The sequence below is a fragment of the Grampus griseus genome (genome assembly GCF_964374135.1).
Source record: "Grampus griseus genome assembly, chromosome: 7".
Taxonomy (NCBI): domain Eukaryota; kingdom Metazoa; phylum Chordata; class Mammalia; order Artiodactyla; family Delphinidae; genus Grampus; species Grampus griseus.
The window spans coordinates 69,569,847-69,586,879 of record NC_139001.1 but is presented as its reverse complement, the minus strand read 5'-3'; the positions used below and the strand labels follow the sequence as shown (position 1 = coordinate 69,586,879).

General features: G+C 32.9%; 1 protein-coding gene across 9 annotated transcripts in view; it reads left to right on the top strand.

Moving 5' to 3' along the window:
- SLC4A10 (solute carrier family 4 member 10) overlaps nucleotides 1-17,033 on the top strand; it is a gene marked incomplete at both ends in the record, with an annotated part of 310,037 nt that overhangs the window by 187,663 nt on the left and 105,341 nt on the right. For 4 of the 9 annotated variants that reach the window (XM_082658199.1, XM_082658196.1, XM_082658197.1 and 1 more), the window contains 4 exons: nucleotides 7,672-7,763; nucleotides 8,745-8,834; nucleotides 13,515-13,672; nucleotides 16,712-16,799. In XM_082658199.1, the coding sequence (XP_082514325.1) occupies nucleotides 7,672-7,763; nucleotides 8,745-8,834; nucleotides 13,515-13,672; nucleotides 16,712-16,799 (428 nt within the window). The remainder of the gene's footprint in view (nucleotides 1-7,671; nucleotides 7,764-8,744; nucleotides 8,835-13,514; nucleotides 13,673-16,711; nucleotides 16,800-17,033) is intronic. The other 5 variants (XM_082658200.1, XM_082658198.1, XM_082658202.1 and 2 more) reach the window with 3 other exon arrangements.

Here is a 17,033-nt window from a genome sequence, read left to right as displayed (position 1 = left end):
GGCACGAGGGCTCAGTAGTTGTGGCTTGCGGGCTCTAGAGCGCAGGCTCAGTAGTTGTGGTGCAGGGGCTTAGCTGCTCTGCGGCATGTGGGATCTTCCCGGACCAGGGCTTGAACCCATGTCCCCTGCATTGGCAGACAGATTCTTAACCACTGCGCTACCAGGGAAGTCCCCAGAGTTTTTCTGAGAGCCTACTTTTTGTCCTATTCAGGCAATTGCTTAGTTTTTCTGAAAACTAGAATATGAGTAGTTCTGAAATGATTCTGTCACCATCTGTACAATCAGCCTTTATCTGAACACATACAGATCCTTTTGAGGCATACATTAAGGTAATAAAAACTTGGAAACATTTCTAATAAGATTCATATATCCAATTAAGTATTGTTGTAGAAGTGGTTTCCTAAGCCTAGGCTTATAACACCTCCTTGTGACTCTGTTTTGCTTCCTCAAACACTTTGCATAATTATGTGTGTTAAGAATTCTGAAAATGTGAATAGACTTCACCAATTCAGAAATAAATCTCCTACCCAGAAGTGAAAAGAAGTGTGAAAGACCTTTATTACTAAGGTTCTCAATCTACTCATGAACTCTAACAACTGATAAACTCTAGATAAACAAACAAATCAAAATTCATAGCTGTAAATATAGATTTGACATTCTGCTTCAAAAAATGCAGTAGAGATTTAATCTTTTTGTGCAGTAGTACAGAGAGATACAGAAGGATTTCAATACATCCAAAATGGTAAAAATAATATTCCCATTATTAAAAAAAGAAACTTCAGTAGAGTATATCAGGCAAAAACTGACCTGTTTTAAAAATTAAGATTATAGATTAGGAATTAAATAGAGTGAGTATCTTCTAGAGACTTGAAAACAGAAAACATTTTCCTTGCCAAGCATAGGGATGGAAATAAACCCCCTCTTGTTTAATATACCTTTTACTTTAGAAATGAAACAATTGAAATTCCCTCAGAAAACAAACTGATGCTTATATACAGAACTCTAAAAGAGTCATATAGAATAAAGTTTCTACTTCCTTAGTTGACCTGTTCCTTGAACATGCTACCTTGGTAGTAGTCCCAAGGGTTAAGCATTCAGATATTTCAATCTGAAGACCAAATGGGGTTCTTTCCCATTTTATAGATTAGATTTACAAGATAGTGATTTTCTTGCTTCTCTCCTCCATCTGCACTATTTTGTTCATTACATTTTTAGTGCTTTGTGATAATTCGTCAATCGCTCCTCCAAATACGCTAGCTTAACTACTTTGTATAATTTTTTTCTTGGTGTACTGCACGTTCTCTTAAGGGCTAAGATGCCGGATGTGATGGATTCACCAGGCATTTTTAATGCCACCATGCTGTGTTTAACTTTCACGTTTCATTAAGCATCAAAACTGTGAGAATTAAGTGTCTGATTCTGATGTTTCAATAAAAAGTGATAGCTACATTTGGCAAAGGAACAGCAAAAAAATAATAGAAAAATCATATCTTCTTTAACATTAGAACTCTGAAAAGGATGTTGTGGAAACTACTTAAATATATCAAGAATATTTGACTAATTTCTTGAAACTAGAAGGACTTTCTAAAATAAAAGTAAGACTTTTGTTTTTAGTGATCTAGAAAGCAAGGTATACCAGTATTTGTATTCATCATTTAGGTCATATATTCAATTGTATTTGAGACTTTGGCTTACAAATCTACTCTAAAATATTATTATACTTTTGATAACCTTTACATTAAAAAAATAACTTAAGACTCAGTTTCCTTAGGTGTAGGGTGTCTTCATTCCACTGTTTCCTTTAGTAATAATTCTAACTCTATTTCTTTTCCTTCACATATCTTTTCTCTCACCTATTCTGAGTACTTTCCAGTTGTCCCTTTTATTTAGGATCTTAAAAGGAGTTACAGAGCAGAAGGTGTCTGACTTACTTTCAAAACTACAGGTTACTGGAGAACATTTAGATTTGGAAGGATGGGATGACTTGACTCTTTAGGCCTGCATAGATTTTAGCCCTTAAAGTAATGTACACTTCTGTATTATGAATGATTTTTATTTATGGCTTTTGAAAATCAGTTTTATGGCTTTATAATTGTGTCTTTTTACAAATGCGGTACTTTTTTATTTTCAGATGTACAATGTTTTATGTGTGTTTAGATATTTATATGCTATCTTATTTTTTAAATACTGTGGTCTCATAAATAAGATATCAAGAGTTTAAAAAAGTATTCCTTATAATGTTTTATCTTGAAGAAAATAAAGGTCAAATAATAATTCTTAGAATTACTTGAAAGAAAACATTTAAAAACTCATGTAGATGATAGAATTAAACATTATATAATAAAGGTGTTTTCCATTGTTCCAAAAAAAAATCAGGATGACATTGTTGACACAGCTGGTGGGTCTGTTGAGAGACTGTATTGTTGCTACTGAGTTTTGGAATCTCAAGACTAAGTCTTAACAGCAAAAATATTTCTAGTATGATGTGTTTAAATTGGTTATTTCTTATCTTACATTAATTATTTTCAGGCATACCAGTTTTTCTCCAACTTTAATTGTGTGCATACTTTCATGTTTTTGAAGTATAGCTGATCTAATCGACATTTTCTAAATATTTAGCCTTTCTTTCTTCTTGTTTTCTATTCCCATGAATAAATGTATTGTTACACATGTATGTAACTTTGTCATTCATTTTTATATTTCTTTATTTTGCTCTGTCTTGTGTCTGTCTCTAACAGGCTCATCTCATCTCTGTACCTCCCTCATCTCCTACCCTTTGGGTACTCTAAATGCGTTGAAGGTTTCTGAGGTAGTGTAAACCAGCTTGGTCTCTAGGTTAATAGTAATGTACCTTCATGTCTTCATCCCAGTTTCCTTCTATTACACATGATTTTCAGTGGATTAAGCAGTAGCAAATACTGATATGCTTCAGTGGTATCTTATTCTCCTATTGATTTGAATTTGGCTAAATAGAAATTTAAAAGCTGCTGTTTTATAATACTTATATATGTAATTTATTTAAAGAGGAAGAAAACTGTAAGTAAGGACTTGAATTAATGTAATTTTAATACATTTTTTGAGAACATATTTATGGTTGTCTTTCAATACTGAGATGCTTTAATGATACTGACACTACTTAAAGTAGAAAACAGTAATTCTGACATAGTCTCATGCTCTCCCCACAACTTTATGATGAGGGAAATGACTCTGCCAGTTTTGCAGTGGACTTGGTGAAAAATTTTTTGTGTAACAAGCAGAAAAGCAGAGCTTCCATTTTCTAGTTAGAGGTTGCTTGAATTACTCTCAGTTTTCTTCTGTGCTTGCCCAAATCTTTTATGATTTGCCTTGGAAAAGTACATGGCCTATAATAACTTTATATCTAACTTATATATGATCCCTACATGGAGGTCCAGAGGAAAAAATGAATTCATGACTCAAAGGAAAATTAACTCAAGCAGTTGCTGATATGAATACTATATAATATGCACTTTAATTGATAAGATGTATAACAAATATTGGAATTTTGGATTTAAGATGGTGAACTCTTTGAGTTTAAAAGGTTGGAAAAATTAAAATATATGGTAAATATATAAGGATGATGTTAGGTTTCTCAAATGTTTACATTCATATAGTCATGAACATATCTCAATTAATAATAATAGTGTCCAATTTTCATTCATTTTTGAATAATTTACCCTGAATATAATAAAGTTTTAAGTTAATAAATGTCTCTTTTTGGATAATCATCTCAATTTCTCAAAGTTATTTAGATATTAACAGATGTGATTAAAAATTGTGATGACATTTACTTATAGAATATATTAGTACGGACAGTGATGAGTGGGCATAGTGAAGGCAATATAAAGAAATAGGCAAAAATATGTATGTTCAAAAGCATTGTGGCATATTGATGAGAAAAATTATCATAAAAAATAGCATTCATAAAACTTCCACACATATATGGGAATTCTAAATCCTAACTTTATACTATTTTGTCTTGGAGGGGGGAAAATCCTAGCAAATTCTTTGTTGTCCCTTTAGGACACATATTCACTTTCTGGCTGAATGTAAAGTCCTGTACCTGAAAATTGTCTTCTGTGAACTAGTATTGTTTTAGGTATCAATGAGAAAATAAGAGATGCCCTTTCAAAACCTAAATTTACTGATTCTTCTTATGTAATAGTATTTGAGTTAATGAAAGTCATTTTGAAATCTAAGCCCATCACCTTCTTCTGAAAGGCAGTGATAACTGGACTAAACTAAAGAAATCTAAGTGTTTAGACAGAAAAAGATTATAGTTGATAACAGAATTATAAAAATTATTTAATTTATGAAATTTCCAGTAGTTAGACTATAATTCATGTGCAGGCTTTAGATGGATAGGTAGGTAGGTAGGTAGGTATATAGGTAGGTAGGTAGATGAAGCAAATAAAATTTTAAGCTTTATTTAAAGGCTTCAAGTTATTCAAAATAACCCAAACCAAACCTCTCAGTTTAATTTTTAAATAATAATACCTATGCATTTTTCAGGTTTTCAGTTACTGCCTTGAAAGTATACACATTTAATGTGTTGTTTCATTTTAACAAATTAACATACACATTGAGAAATAAGATTTGGAGTACTTTTTAAACTTTGATGAGATTAAGTGTATTTACTAATATTTAGCTATTATCTCTGAAATAAAAGAGATATCAAACTTGTGGTTTATATTCCTATGTCACAGGCTGGTAGTTTTTACGCTTTTTTCCTGCAGTAGCATACATTCTATGCACATACCTAGAATCTAGAACTAGCAGGGAAATTTCTGTCATCTCATATGTCTCCTGCTAGTTAAATACTCTCCACTAGGTCATTATCCGTATCACTTAAAATAGTCATAGAAAATATTTTTCAAATCCCTTCCTGATTATCAACTTTATGAGGTAATATTTTGTAAAATTTTCAGAACAAGAATAGCATTGAACAATAAATCTCAAATATATTAATACTTACAAGAGGAAATACAAGTGCCAATGTTTTAAACATATCTCATGAGCTGAAGGTAATTTTGAAATATTCTGCTTTTAAAGTATATATGTGAAAACATAGGCTATCCAATTTCTTCAAATCTTAAGTTACAGCATATTTTCTATCCAATGAAATCTCTTCAAAGTTGATGAGTTTGTACTGGGTTGACTATTTTTGTATGTTTGCTGATTGAGTTCGATAATTGTTCTTCCATGTAGTTTTATATCACATGAAATAAGTTATTATAAGAAAGCAGATATATGTTTATTTAATTTAGCCATGCCTTGAATTTCACTGTTCAATTTTACAGAACATTCAGTAAATTTAGGTTTAAATATATCTAATGTTCTAACTCATGAAAATATGGAGAAATGATGTGAAACTGGTGATTGAAGACATCTGTTAGTAGCACAAATGCATTATGTAAAAGGTTTTTTTAAAACTACAGTTATTATTTTGAGAATGATATTAAATGGCTGCTAATGAACAGTTCACAGTCAAAGCTGCACGCTGCAGTTAGAAATGGGAGAATGAAAATAAGTGGTGCATCTTAAGTCTGTCACTTCTCTAAAGTTAATATATTTTTTTGGAATTCACTGTAATCAGAATTTGTGTTGCAATTATACTCCAATAAAGATGTTAAAAAATTATAACTTTTATATACTTATAAAATTATACTTTATATTGATAGGTGTGTCACTTTAGAAATTGTTTAGGATTGTATTACTCTCAGATTTTTATGTTCTAAATCTATGTCATTTATAGAAGTGTTGTATCATGTAGGGTCAATGATCAATTCTACTGAACTGAACTCCCTCTCATAGTCTAGGGTAAGACACTTCCCCTATAGGTCACAAAAGAGCAGAATATCCTTAAAAAAAAAAAAAAGAATTTGTGTACATGGTTTAAGGTGAATTTGCCTTTAAAATCATTTGAAAAATCTTCACCAAATGTATTGCTTTACTTTGTTTAGTGAAAACAATGAAATATTTAAATTTTAGAAGAATCTTAAGCCCATTACTGTCTGGCAATATAACAATTTTAAACCATAAAAAAATTGTACCTATTAATAAATGACCCCTGCCTGAGAAGCTTAATAGTTCAAAAAGCCAAATTATAGTAATATTTGAAAGTAAATTATCAGTGTTTTAAGTCACGCTTAAATTCTAGTTAACAAAGAATAAGTGGATTTCAAGAGAATTTAAGGAATTTAAAGAAGAGGTATTTGTATATACACTAGCAGTTTAGAGAAATTCAGTAATTGGAGAAGATGAAACTAAAGGTAAACTTGGAATAAAGTTGGGATTTAGGCAGGTAGAGGGAAGAGCTAGGCAGAGAGAAGAGTAAATATTCCCATCTAAGACAAATGAGAATAAGAGCAGTATTTTTGAGTCACTGAGTTATGGGTATAAAATATGGTCAAGGCTTCAAAGCTGGGTTGTCATTACTTGTATCACAGTAAAAGTAACAAGTGAGGTTGGAGAGAGGTTAGGGAAAAGAGAGATACATGTGAAATTAAGCAAGCATCGTTAACTGTTATAATTTAATTGCTAAATATGGACAGATTTCATATAAGTTGTGATTGAAAAGACTGTTTCATATTTAGTGAATAATGGAATGTAATTACCCTTGGTTAGCTGTTGTCACATTCTCAGCTGTACTGTCTACTTAACTAATATCATAATCTTTCTTATAATGGGGAAAAGACTACAAAATAATTAAGTTGCTTGTTAGTGTTAATGGAAAACAAATACAATTCCAATTTATTGATCTCTTGTCATGCAGACCAATATCAGTATGCTTACACAATTGAATAGTGAGAAGCATAATATCATATTCACAGTATTCATAGTATATGAGGTAAAGGTATTTCTAACTAAACCTCTCATATAGAAATCTCTAAAAGTTGTTGCCAAAGAATTTTTTCTCTTTGGTTTGTTTTTTCAGATGCAGTAGAAGCTATAAATATGCTATGTACTTTTCACATAAATATTCGCCCTTTAAAAAACAACATTACATTTGGGCTTCCCTGGTGGCGCAGTGGTTGAGAGTCCGCCTGCCGATGCAGGGGACACGAGTTCGTGCCCCGGTCTGGGAAGATCCTACGTGCCGCGGAGCGGCTGGGCCCGTGAGCCATGGCTGCTGAGCCTGCGCGTCCGGAGCCTGTGCTCCGCAATGGGAGAGTCCACAACAGTGAGAGGCCTGCGTACCGCAAAAACAAACAAACAAAAAGAAAACAACATTACATTTAAAATTCTTCAGTCTGAGCTTAAATCATAAGAGTTGTCTATCTTGTCATATATACACATATGCATATACATATATATCCCAATAGTTCTGGATAAAATTTAGAAATCACTGATGTTTCAAACCCATGATTAGATTAAAATCTTTTTGTAGCTGTTCTTTCTTCATAAAGAATAACTATTTAGTTATAGAGTCTTAATCTGAGAATTAGTTTACATTTTCTTGACTGAATTCTCCCATTTCTATCTGCAACTGATAAATAAGAATATTTGTATTTATATATATCTATTTATATTGACCCTTCATGCTTACTTCATTAAGAAACCTATGTTGGTTTAGTTTAATTCATATTTCACGCAATATGTCTAGAATTATGTAAGTAATTGTTTGTGTTCTGTAATAACAATCTCTTTTAGCAGGTCAGGTTGTTTCTCCTCAGTCGGCTCCAGCCTGTGTTGAGAATAAGAATGATGTGAGCAGGGAAAACAGCACTGTTGACTTTAGCAAGGTAAGCTTTTCTCCCTCTCATTTAAGGAAGCGTCTGAGTTATTACTAGAAATTATCAACCATTTTAAGAGGTGTTGACACAATTTTTTTTGCATGCACATTTGTTTTGTTTATTATCCAAAGCTTGATATTGTTACAGATAATGTTAGCATTTAAGTTCACATGTAATGTTCTGCCTATTCACAAAACCAAACGTGTAAGTTTTATGCATAATCTTCAGGTTTCAGCCACTTGGTGTGATGCATCTCTTCCAGTAAAAAAGATAACTGGACTTCACAGAGAATTTAACAGAAATTTATTGTTTAAAATTTTGCTAGTTTTTTTTTTTCAAAATAATTTTTCCTCTATTTGTGGAAAAGCAAATCATGTAACTTAAGGCTTCACTGTCGTGATTCAGAGAAAGGCATTAGTATTAAGAAACACTAGAATATAGTAAGACTGAGCAGAGTTTTGAATAAAAACATAATAAAGACTGACTGTTGAGGGATCCATCTAATTGGAGACAATTCAGATGAAATCATTTATTTGAATGTATTCTAAGAAAATAACGCATGTGGAAATAATGTGCTTTTCTCAGCAAATTCCTGACATCCTATATGTGCTATTGCAGGCAGTGGCAAGCTAACACTCGATCAGGAAAGAAGAGTTTTAATATTGACCAAAAATAGAGTCAACACCTTTCTTTATCTGAGTGGCTGAAACAGTAATCACTCCCAGTAATTTGTTTTTCACAAGGTCCTTAGCACTCCCAAGGATTGTAACAGTGGGAGGAGGTGGGAATGGGAGGCAGTGTATAGGAAGTTGCCTGCATCAAGCTTCTGAAAAGGTTAATAGCGATCAGCTCCTTGCTGCTGTTTCAGAATCCCTCTGCCAGTGCCAAAACGGTCTAGGTCCAGTCCTGTGCATGCTCTCCCTCTGGTGCCTGGTGGAGTCTCTGTGGGAGCATGGTGTACCAGCTTAAGTCTGTTAATTATGCGTGCAGGGGCTGGGAGGCCAACAAAAGGGGCATGCTAGTCCATGTGGGATGAAACAAAGGCATGAAAAAGGACCTCCACACCAGCAAGAGAGAGAGGTGAGGGCACACTCGGGCTCTGTGTCTACAGTGGTTCAAAGCTCATCTCACTGTATGGAGGCATGTGATTCAAATATTAAGCCAGTTCAAATGTATTCCATTTCCTTTCCAAAAAATATCTTTTTAAAGCATTACATCTTCATTCATCTGCAAGTTGGAATAAAATTGTCGCAAACTGCCATACATTTATTTTCTGATGTTCTTCATTTGAAATAGGATCTTAAAAGCAATGACATAAGAAGTTTCTTACTTATTTGTGCAGACATTAACAGTATAACAAGAGCACAGTGAACATTCTCAAAAACAGTGATAATAAATCCCATCCTTTCAAATAATTAGCTTTTACCTTTTTTTAAAGGATATAACCCTTTGACACTGAATTTTATATCTCAATATGATTTTGCTTTTAGTTGTCTGACCTAGTTTTGCAGCCTTCAAAAATGCTTCAGTACATTTGAAAGAAAATGAATATAGCCAATTGGAGACAGTAGTCTTATTTTCAGCGCTCCTAGAACAATTTGAACTATAGAAGAGTGAAAAATAGGGCTTCTTTTCTTTAATCCTTTTCTTCCTTATTGCATTTCAAATCACTGGACTGCTCCAGTTTTTAATGAGAAAGTTAAATTTCTACAGCCCTCTACTCAGTGCCAACCATCTATATTTCTTAGTCTCCTGTCCATAGCATGGCACATTGCAAAGAACATGCTTTTGAGAAGGAGCATGGGATCCTAACTCTAGCATTTATAAGCTATCTAATCTTGGAGGAGTTCTCTGACTCCATCTTTCTCATTTGTAAAATAAGAATAATATCTATTTATAATTTTGGGGGGAAGATTAAGTGAGAGAATATAGAGAGAGAGCCTGGCAGAGTGTTGGGCTTATAGCAGGTGTTCAATAAAATGTGGCTACTATTATTATTGTTGTTGTTGTTGATATCAGTGGGAACAGCAGTGTCAGAAGTAAACACTAGACCAGAATTTAATATGTTTTGGCCCCCACTGGATCTCCAGTGCCTTGAACAGTGTTTGGGATGTACATGTTGAGTGAATCCTATGAGGTTCAATATAATTTAAGCCTTCAACTCTGGACTTTTTGGGGTTTTTTTTGAAAAACAAAGTAATACTTCTTACCTTATAACCTGGAAGGACAGAGTAGTAGGACTTGAAAAGAGCTAATGTAATGCATCATTATGGAAACAAATTTTAGTGCCAGATTTTGCAGGTACATGAGTTAAGGTTTTTGAGCCTAATGATTTCAGTTTGGTAGTAAATTTATCAAAGCGAATCTATCAGTTAGTCTACAGATTACTTTGTTTATTTAAATATTTTAAGTTTTACTATGTAGATTCCAAACCCCAGTAGAATTTTGAGATGTTAAGGGAAAAAAGTCCTTTTTCATTTCATGTGACTTGATCCTATGTTCTGTCTACATTCAAACTATATATTTTTAACCCTTCCAGTGGTTAGGCCCATCAAACTTATTCGTTTAAGGAGTGTTTGAAAACATGATCTGAACTGTCAGGTTTTTTGATTCCTATAATGCTTTTGAAAAGCAGATGTGTTATGTTTTTAAACTGACAGGTAGAAGATGGCTATTTTATTATTTCCCAAATGTTGACAATTCCTTTTATTTCAAATGACTTAAAGAAACTTCCACATTATTTTCTGTGTAGAAAGAACTCTCTTCTGCATCAATCTTTAGTATGTGAAATGTGAAGAGGTGCATTATTAAATCCTAGCGTTGTAGGAAACCTTAGAAATCTCATTTAGAAAGTGAGAAAGCTGAATCCCAGATTAAGAGAGCTGCTCAAGATCACTGGTTGGTTAGTGTCACAAGACCATTTCTCCCCAAGGAATTTCTATTACTTTTCTTGTACTTTCTATAATGAGCTTAAGACTTAAGCTTTCTCCCTAAAGACCCATCTGTATTTCTTTCACATCTCACTGTGTAGCTTGTCCAGACACTTGCAGTTCCACCATGATCTTCTGTCTAAACTTGTTCCCTAGAGATATAATTGTTTCTCATCCACAACTTAAGTATCAAATAACCAGAATAAAGCATCTTTTCCTTCTAGCATAAAGGTCTGGAGACCCCAGAAGCATGAGTATAAATCCAGATCCATAAGAGTATAGCTTGATTCTTCAAGATTCTGTTCAGAGGACCAGAAAAATTTCCTTATGTTTATTCCATATTTGAGTCCACCTGAAGACTGTCTTAAGACTGTAGATCAACCTAATTCCTCAGAGCTGTTTTTGATATTTGTAGTTTTATAAAAGGTTAAACTGTGGTCCTTAAATGTGATCTTTTGTTATATTAAAAGTTAGGTTGCCAAATAAGGTTCTTTATGAATCGTATGTTAACACAAATACAAATATACAGGGCTATCCCAGGAATAATATAATATATAATTGTATAATATAATAATATAATTAGATAATATGTTATATAATCTATTACCCCCAAATATATGACTACTCCAAGAATAATATAATGTAATGAGTATAATATAATGACTACTCTAGATATATATTATTTAACTATAATTTATTACATTTTAAATCAAGGTAAATTTGCTAATCCTGAAATTAAATTCAGTATATTTAATGCATTTTTTCAGTAACAGATATCAATCAATGATATATTAGGTATTGTATAATGCAAAAAATAATATGTAAGGACCATGTATTTTCTTTTATAAAATTAAGCTATTTTAGCATACTGGTACTCCTTGATTTAATTAAATTGAATCTTAAAGCAGTCATGTGTATAATTGCCACCTGCCTGAGGTACAGACGCTAATAGTTAAGGCTATGGCATTTGTCAAGAAATAAATGAATTCACAGAAAGTTTTCCAGGTTGAACTGAAACTTCTCATTAGAGTTATGACAAGTGTTACCAATATGACTCACACTGATTATCAATTATATATTTTCTTAATAAGCTATTTTCTCATTTTAAATTTTGTTCCAGTGTATTAACATTGTATAATTGTTATTTCTATTGGGGGGGAAAACTTAATAGTTTACTTTTTTAGGCTCTGAGAGACTTATCTCCGTAAGTCTTTATTATGTTTTTCTCACAGGGCTAATAGTGTATAGGTATTACGAGCTTACAAATTTGTATTTGGAAGCAAATTTTTAGGTTAAAAACTTTGGAATTTATAATCTTTTTCTTTAAATAGAACATTGCTTCTATTTGATATTTTTAGTGAAGTACTGTGGATTATTTTTATATTTAATCCTTTTGATAAAATGTATACTTCATATAATGGGTTTCATGTTTTGTGGCTCCCTTATCTTACAGAAAATTAAGTAGTTATAAACCTTCTAAATAGCTGTGCTGTGGTCTTGATTTCAGAAAACAACAAATTTAATGTAGTCACTAAAGTCTGGCTATGGACATCCTAAGGTATTCCTCCTAAAAGTTTTAATTTTTCTTTCATTTTAAACTGCTGGGAAAAAATATTCTCAAATCATTAAATTTGCAGAAGAAATATCTGACCGAAAAAAAGGTCTTGTTGGCCTCATGGTATTTACCAGAGCTCTTCTCTCTCTCCCTCTCTCCTCTTCTTCCTCCTGTTAATTTTCCTCTCCCTTCCCCTCCACTTCCTCCTCGTCCCCTCAGCCCCCTCTCTCTCCTTCTTTCTCCTTCTCCTTCGTTTCCTTCTCTCTGTCTCTGTCTCTCCTCTTCCCACTTTGATCTTTGGTCCCCATTTCATTAATATAAGCATAAAAACAATTATTACAGCAGTTAAACTATTATTCTCCCTGCAAACAGGTTTCCATTAAAAGCAACTCAAATGAATTAGAAACAAGAAATAGGCCTTGTAAAATTGACTTTAAAATCACTGCTTGGTTTTCACTGAGGCTCTCTGTATGAAAATTGATATTGATGCTTAAGAATATTTTACATTCATTTTCAGACTTCACCCTTTACTCCAAGCATTTCTTTTTTGTTAATGATACTTTTGTTTTGTGTGCATTCATTTCAGTCACAGACATTTCATATCAGAAATTCAACAATGGCTCTTCAGCAGCTCCAAATGTTAATATTTTTATTCTTGTTTCCTTTGCTCTGCCATATCTAAATTCTCTGATGAGAAATTAAAATTGAAGATTGATCAAGCCAAGTAGAGAATGTGAAGGATATAGAACAATGAAGATAAAGTTGAAGACTAAAGTCATAATTTATACTATAAGGAGAATCATGATTATATTTCTTTTGAAATAGGCATATTTTGAATATTAATTCATTGAAATGTATTGTGTACAAAATTAAGATAATGTACTATGCAAATATTTAAATCTATTGACAAATGCTAGTTAAATTAAGATTAAAGTATATTCATTTAATTGAACACATACTCCTTTCTCCCTGAAAATTTCAAAATTACTGATGCTGAAAAAGAATCTTTTCAAAATATTGAATAGAGAAACTAGAGTATTCAACGTATTAATGACAAATTAGAAAAATACAAGGTAAAAGAAAAAAGTTTTTTTTTTTAAGGGCAAGTAAGATGTTTAACTATTTTTAAATTTATTTAAACTATATTTATATAAGCAATATTTATTTAAACTATATTTATTGATGGGTTACCGTGTGTGAAATACTGTGCTAGGATATGATTTAACAAATTTTTCCAATTTTGATTTACCTTTTTTTACTTTGTGATGATCTCAGGTTGATCTGCATTTTATGAAGAAGATTCCTCCAGGTGCTGAAGCTTCAAACATCTTAGTTGGGGAATTGGAGTTTTTGGATCGAACTGTAGTTGCGTTTGTCAGGTTGTCTCCAGCTGTACTGCTTCAAGGACTGGCTGAAGTCCCAATCCCAACCAGGTACAAAGTATAAGAGCATCTTTTGCACTTTTCTTAAGCCATTTATTTGTGGGAAAAAAGGTGTAAATATAGTTTCCTCTGAGAGTTTTTTCTAGAAACTAAAGTGTAATCGACAAAACTATTGTTTCTTCTTGTTTGTGGAGGAGGGCAAAAAGTGCTTTAAAAATTATTCAGTCCTTTTCTCCTTCCTCTCAAATTTCTATGTTTTCTTTTAGGCATGCTCCTCATCTCTGACTACCCTGGTCTATATCACCATATAAATCCTTTCTTACAATTTTGGTGAAAAGTGATAAAGTATTAGGCTTTTCTCAAAGATTGCATTAGACTGTGGGATCCTGTATATGAGTGTGATCGTACTTAAAAAGATCAAAGTTTTCAAGGCCTGCCTTATGCTTGACTGAGTAGGCCCTCAGAGTACATGTAAGTGCCGTCATTAGGATACTACCTGCTATATCTAATGTACTATAAGATTCAATCTTAGGCACAGTATACTTCACATACATAGAGTCTTAAGAATCATTGGTAGTAGCATCATGGTACTGTGGTTGAATCTGAATCAAAAGTACAAATTTAATTTGATTACCTGAACTTGTTTTTCATTCAGCTGTACATAAAAACTAACAACTTTACCACAATACAAACTGAATTTTGTTGTTTATTCTTTATCTCTATGTTATAGAGATAAGACTGTCCATGGGCAAATTGAAAAAAGAATATTGTCTACAGAACATTAGGTTCCTAGCAATTCCTCCAGGGGACCTTGTTTTCTTTCCTTCTCCCTCCATCAAATGCGCTTCCTGTATATAGACAGCCTTTTACTCTGATCCTGTTCCTATAGCAAAACATATCTATGTAGGGCCCCATTTCCTACGTGACTGCTGCCCTTTGTTTGATGCTATAATTATTTCAGATGCTGTTAATATGCCTCCTCGTCCAAACACTGAATGCCTTAGCCAAGTTAAATTGATGAAAAGTTCAGTGCTGTGGCAACTGGGTTTGTAGAATGTTTCTTCTGTGGACCTTTGGCCTTAAAACATAGCAGTTTACATCACTCTGTGTTTTGATTGTGGTTAAGATATTCCAAAAATATGGAATAGTTTAGTCAGGAGAGGCCTCATTTTATTAGAGCTCAGCTGACTGGAAGGGGATTCAGTGTTTGAGTGCCTCTTCCTGAATCTGTGGAAGAACAGATTTGAGGCAGGTAGCTAGTTACCAATTCAGGTTATAGAGAGAAGTGTCTGTTCATCCTGTTGGAGGGCTACTGAGACTTCTGATACATACCAACTTTTATTAAAAAAGGGGAAGGATGAACTGGGCGCATTAAGGTGGCCTCTGACTGTATGATCAAGGCTGCATTTTTCTATTTACACCCTGTAATCTATTCAGAGTTTCTGGGAATTTGGGATTCAGATTTAAGATGTGAAACTTACTAACCATAGAGGTATTACTTTAGTAGATTAAAATTCTTTTTCATCTTCCAAGCAGTGCATTCTTGTTCTACCACTTAGGAAGGTATCCGATGAACTCTGAGTAAATGATGGATATTTATGACAATGATAGCTCTTGTGTTTCAAAGGAAAGAAAAGGAAAATTCCCAGGGGTAGAGAAAAGCCGTAATGGGGTTATATACCCTCACTTTGAAAACTGTAAAGGTTTAGGTGACCTCATTTCATACTGACATAGCAAAATGTGTCTACAGAACAATGGAGGAAAAATTAGGGGCACAGTAGAGTCACTGTATGAGGAGAGATTTAAAAGACTAGACCAGTTTGGAAAGGTGAAAAATAGAAGAAGATTAGTTAGACAAATAAAATAAAGAAAGCCATTCAAGGTTCCTAATTATCCTTTCTTAGGAGGACAAAAGGGCACACCGTGTATATAACAGTAGCACCTAGTAAAAATGTCAGAAAATAATTTTAGGACTTTATAAATAGCCCATGGAATAGAAACCTGAAAAGTAGCAGGATGTACATAGGTTAGGAAGTTTCTTGAAAGTACTATACTTGATAAAGCATCTGCCACCACACTAAATTATTCCTGTTTTAAATGTATAGTAGACATTTCTGTATAGCAGAAGTTGACTTGGATTCAGTAACATCTGACACAAAAAGTTAATGTCACATCCTCTAAGACTGTGTAATATATGCATCATGTAAAAACATGTACAATCTCTAAAGTTTATAACTAAATGAAAGGTAGAATTGTAGTACCTATTTTAGCACACTTTAAAAAGCCATTAGTCTTCACGTTTAAGAGCAAGAACCATTTAACAAATGAATACTGTAGAGTTATATTACAGAATATAGGTCATCTTAAAATTCTCACAATTTCCCTGTAGCATTGACCTTTTCAGAGATAAGACAATTACTGGTCCTCCAAAGTTAAAACACATGTTGATTTCTTCAAAAGCTCCAGTTGTGATGATGTATTTGCTAGACTTTCAACCTAATTGAGATGGAATGTCACAGTTCAGCTGCTACTTTTATTCCTGCAGCATTGGAATTAATAGTTTTTTTTTTTATCCTAACTGATCTTTGATTCCCGGCAATCATTTTTTCTATTTAATGTAAATTTACGTACACCTACTGGTTTTTTGACCCTATGTTCTTTCATTGTTTATACTACTGTATTACCTTTTCCCCCTTCTAACTAATTCTACAATTTACATATCAGTGAGTTCTCTTTCTTACAATTCAGAAAGGTTTAATCAGATTTTACTTTTCTCAACTTTCTCCTCTAAGGATTATAGAATCCTAAAAATTCACACTAACAACTGTGTGGGCACGATAGGTAACTAAATGAAGGAAACAGAGCAAAGTAGCCACGATTCCAATTGCTCAAGGATCTCAAGCATGAGTCATTTTGAAACATCATAAAATATTTGAAAACCTGTAATAATAACCTGTGGAAAAATATGGAACTATTTTACATCGAAATCCCTATCTTCAGTAATTCCTTTGAGATGAGTGATTCTGTACTACTAAAATTATTTTTTATTTCTACCTTGAAACATTTGTGTTTTTTTCTTCTTAATTACAGATTTTTGTTCATTCTTCTGGGACCCCTGGGAAAGGGGCAACAGTACCATGAGATTGGCAGATCAATTGCAACCCTAATGACAGATGAGGTATTTATTCAAGTTCATTGGGAACATTTCCCTTTACTAGGTACACCTAACTTTTGGAGTTCTGTATTCATGACAGTTTTCTGTGAATCAGATTTCTCTGTATTGAATTCCCCTTCTTTTAAATGCTTGTACTATAAAATTTCCTTTGGAAAAATTTGTTGAAAAGGGGTAATAAATTCACACACATGAACATTTTAAAACCTCATACTCTGAAGAAAATTTGTTATTTAGTGA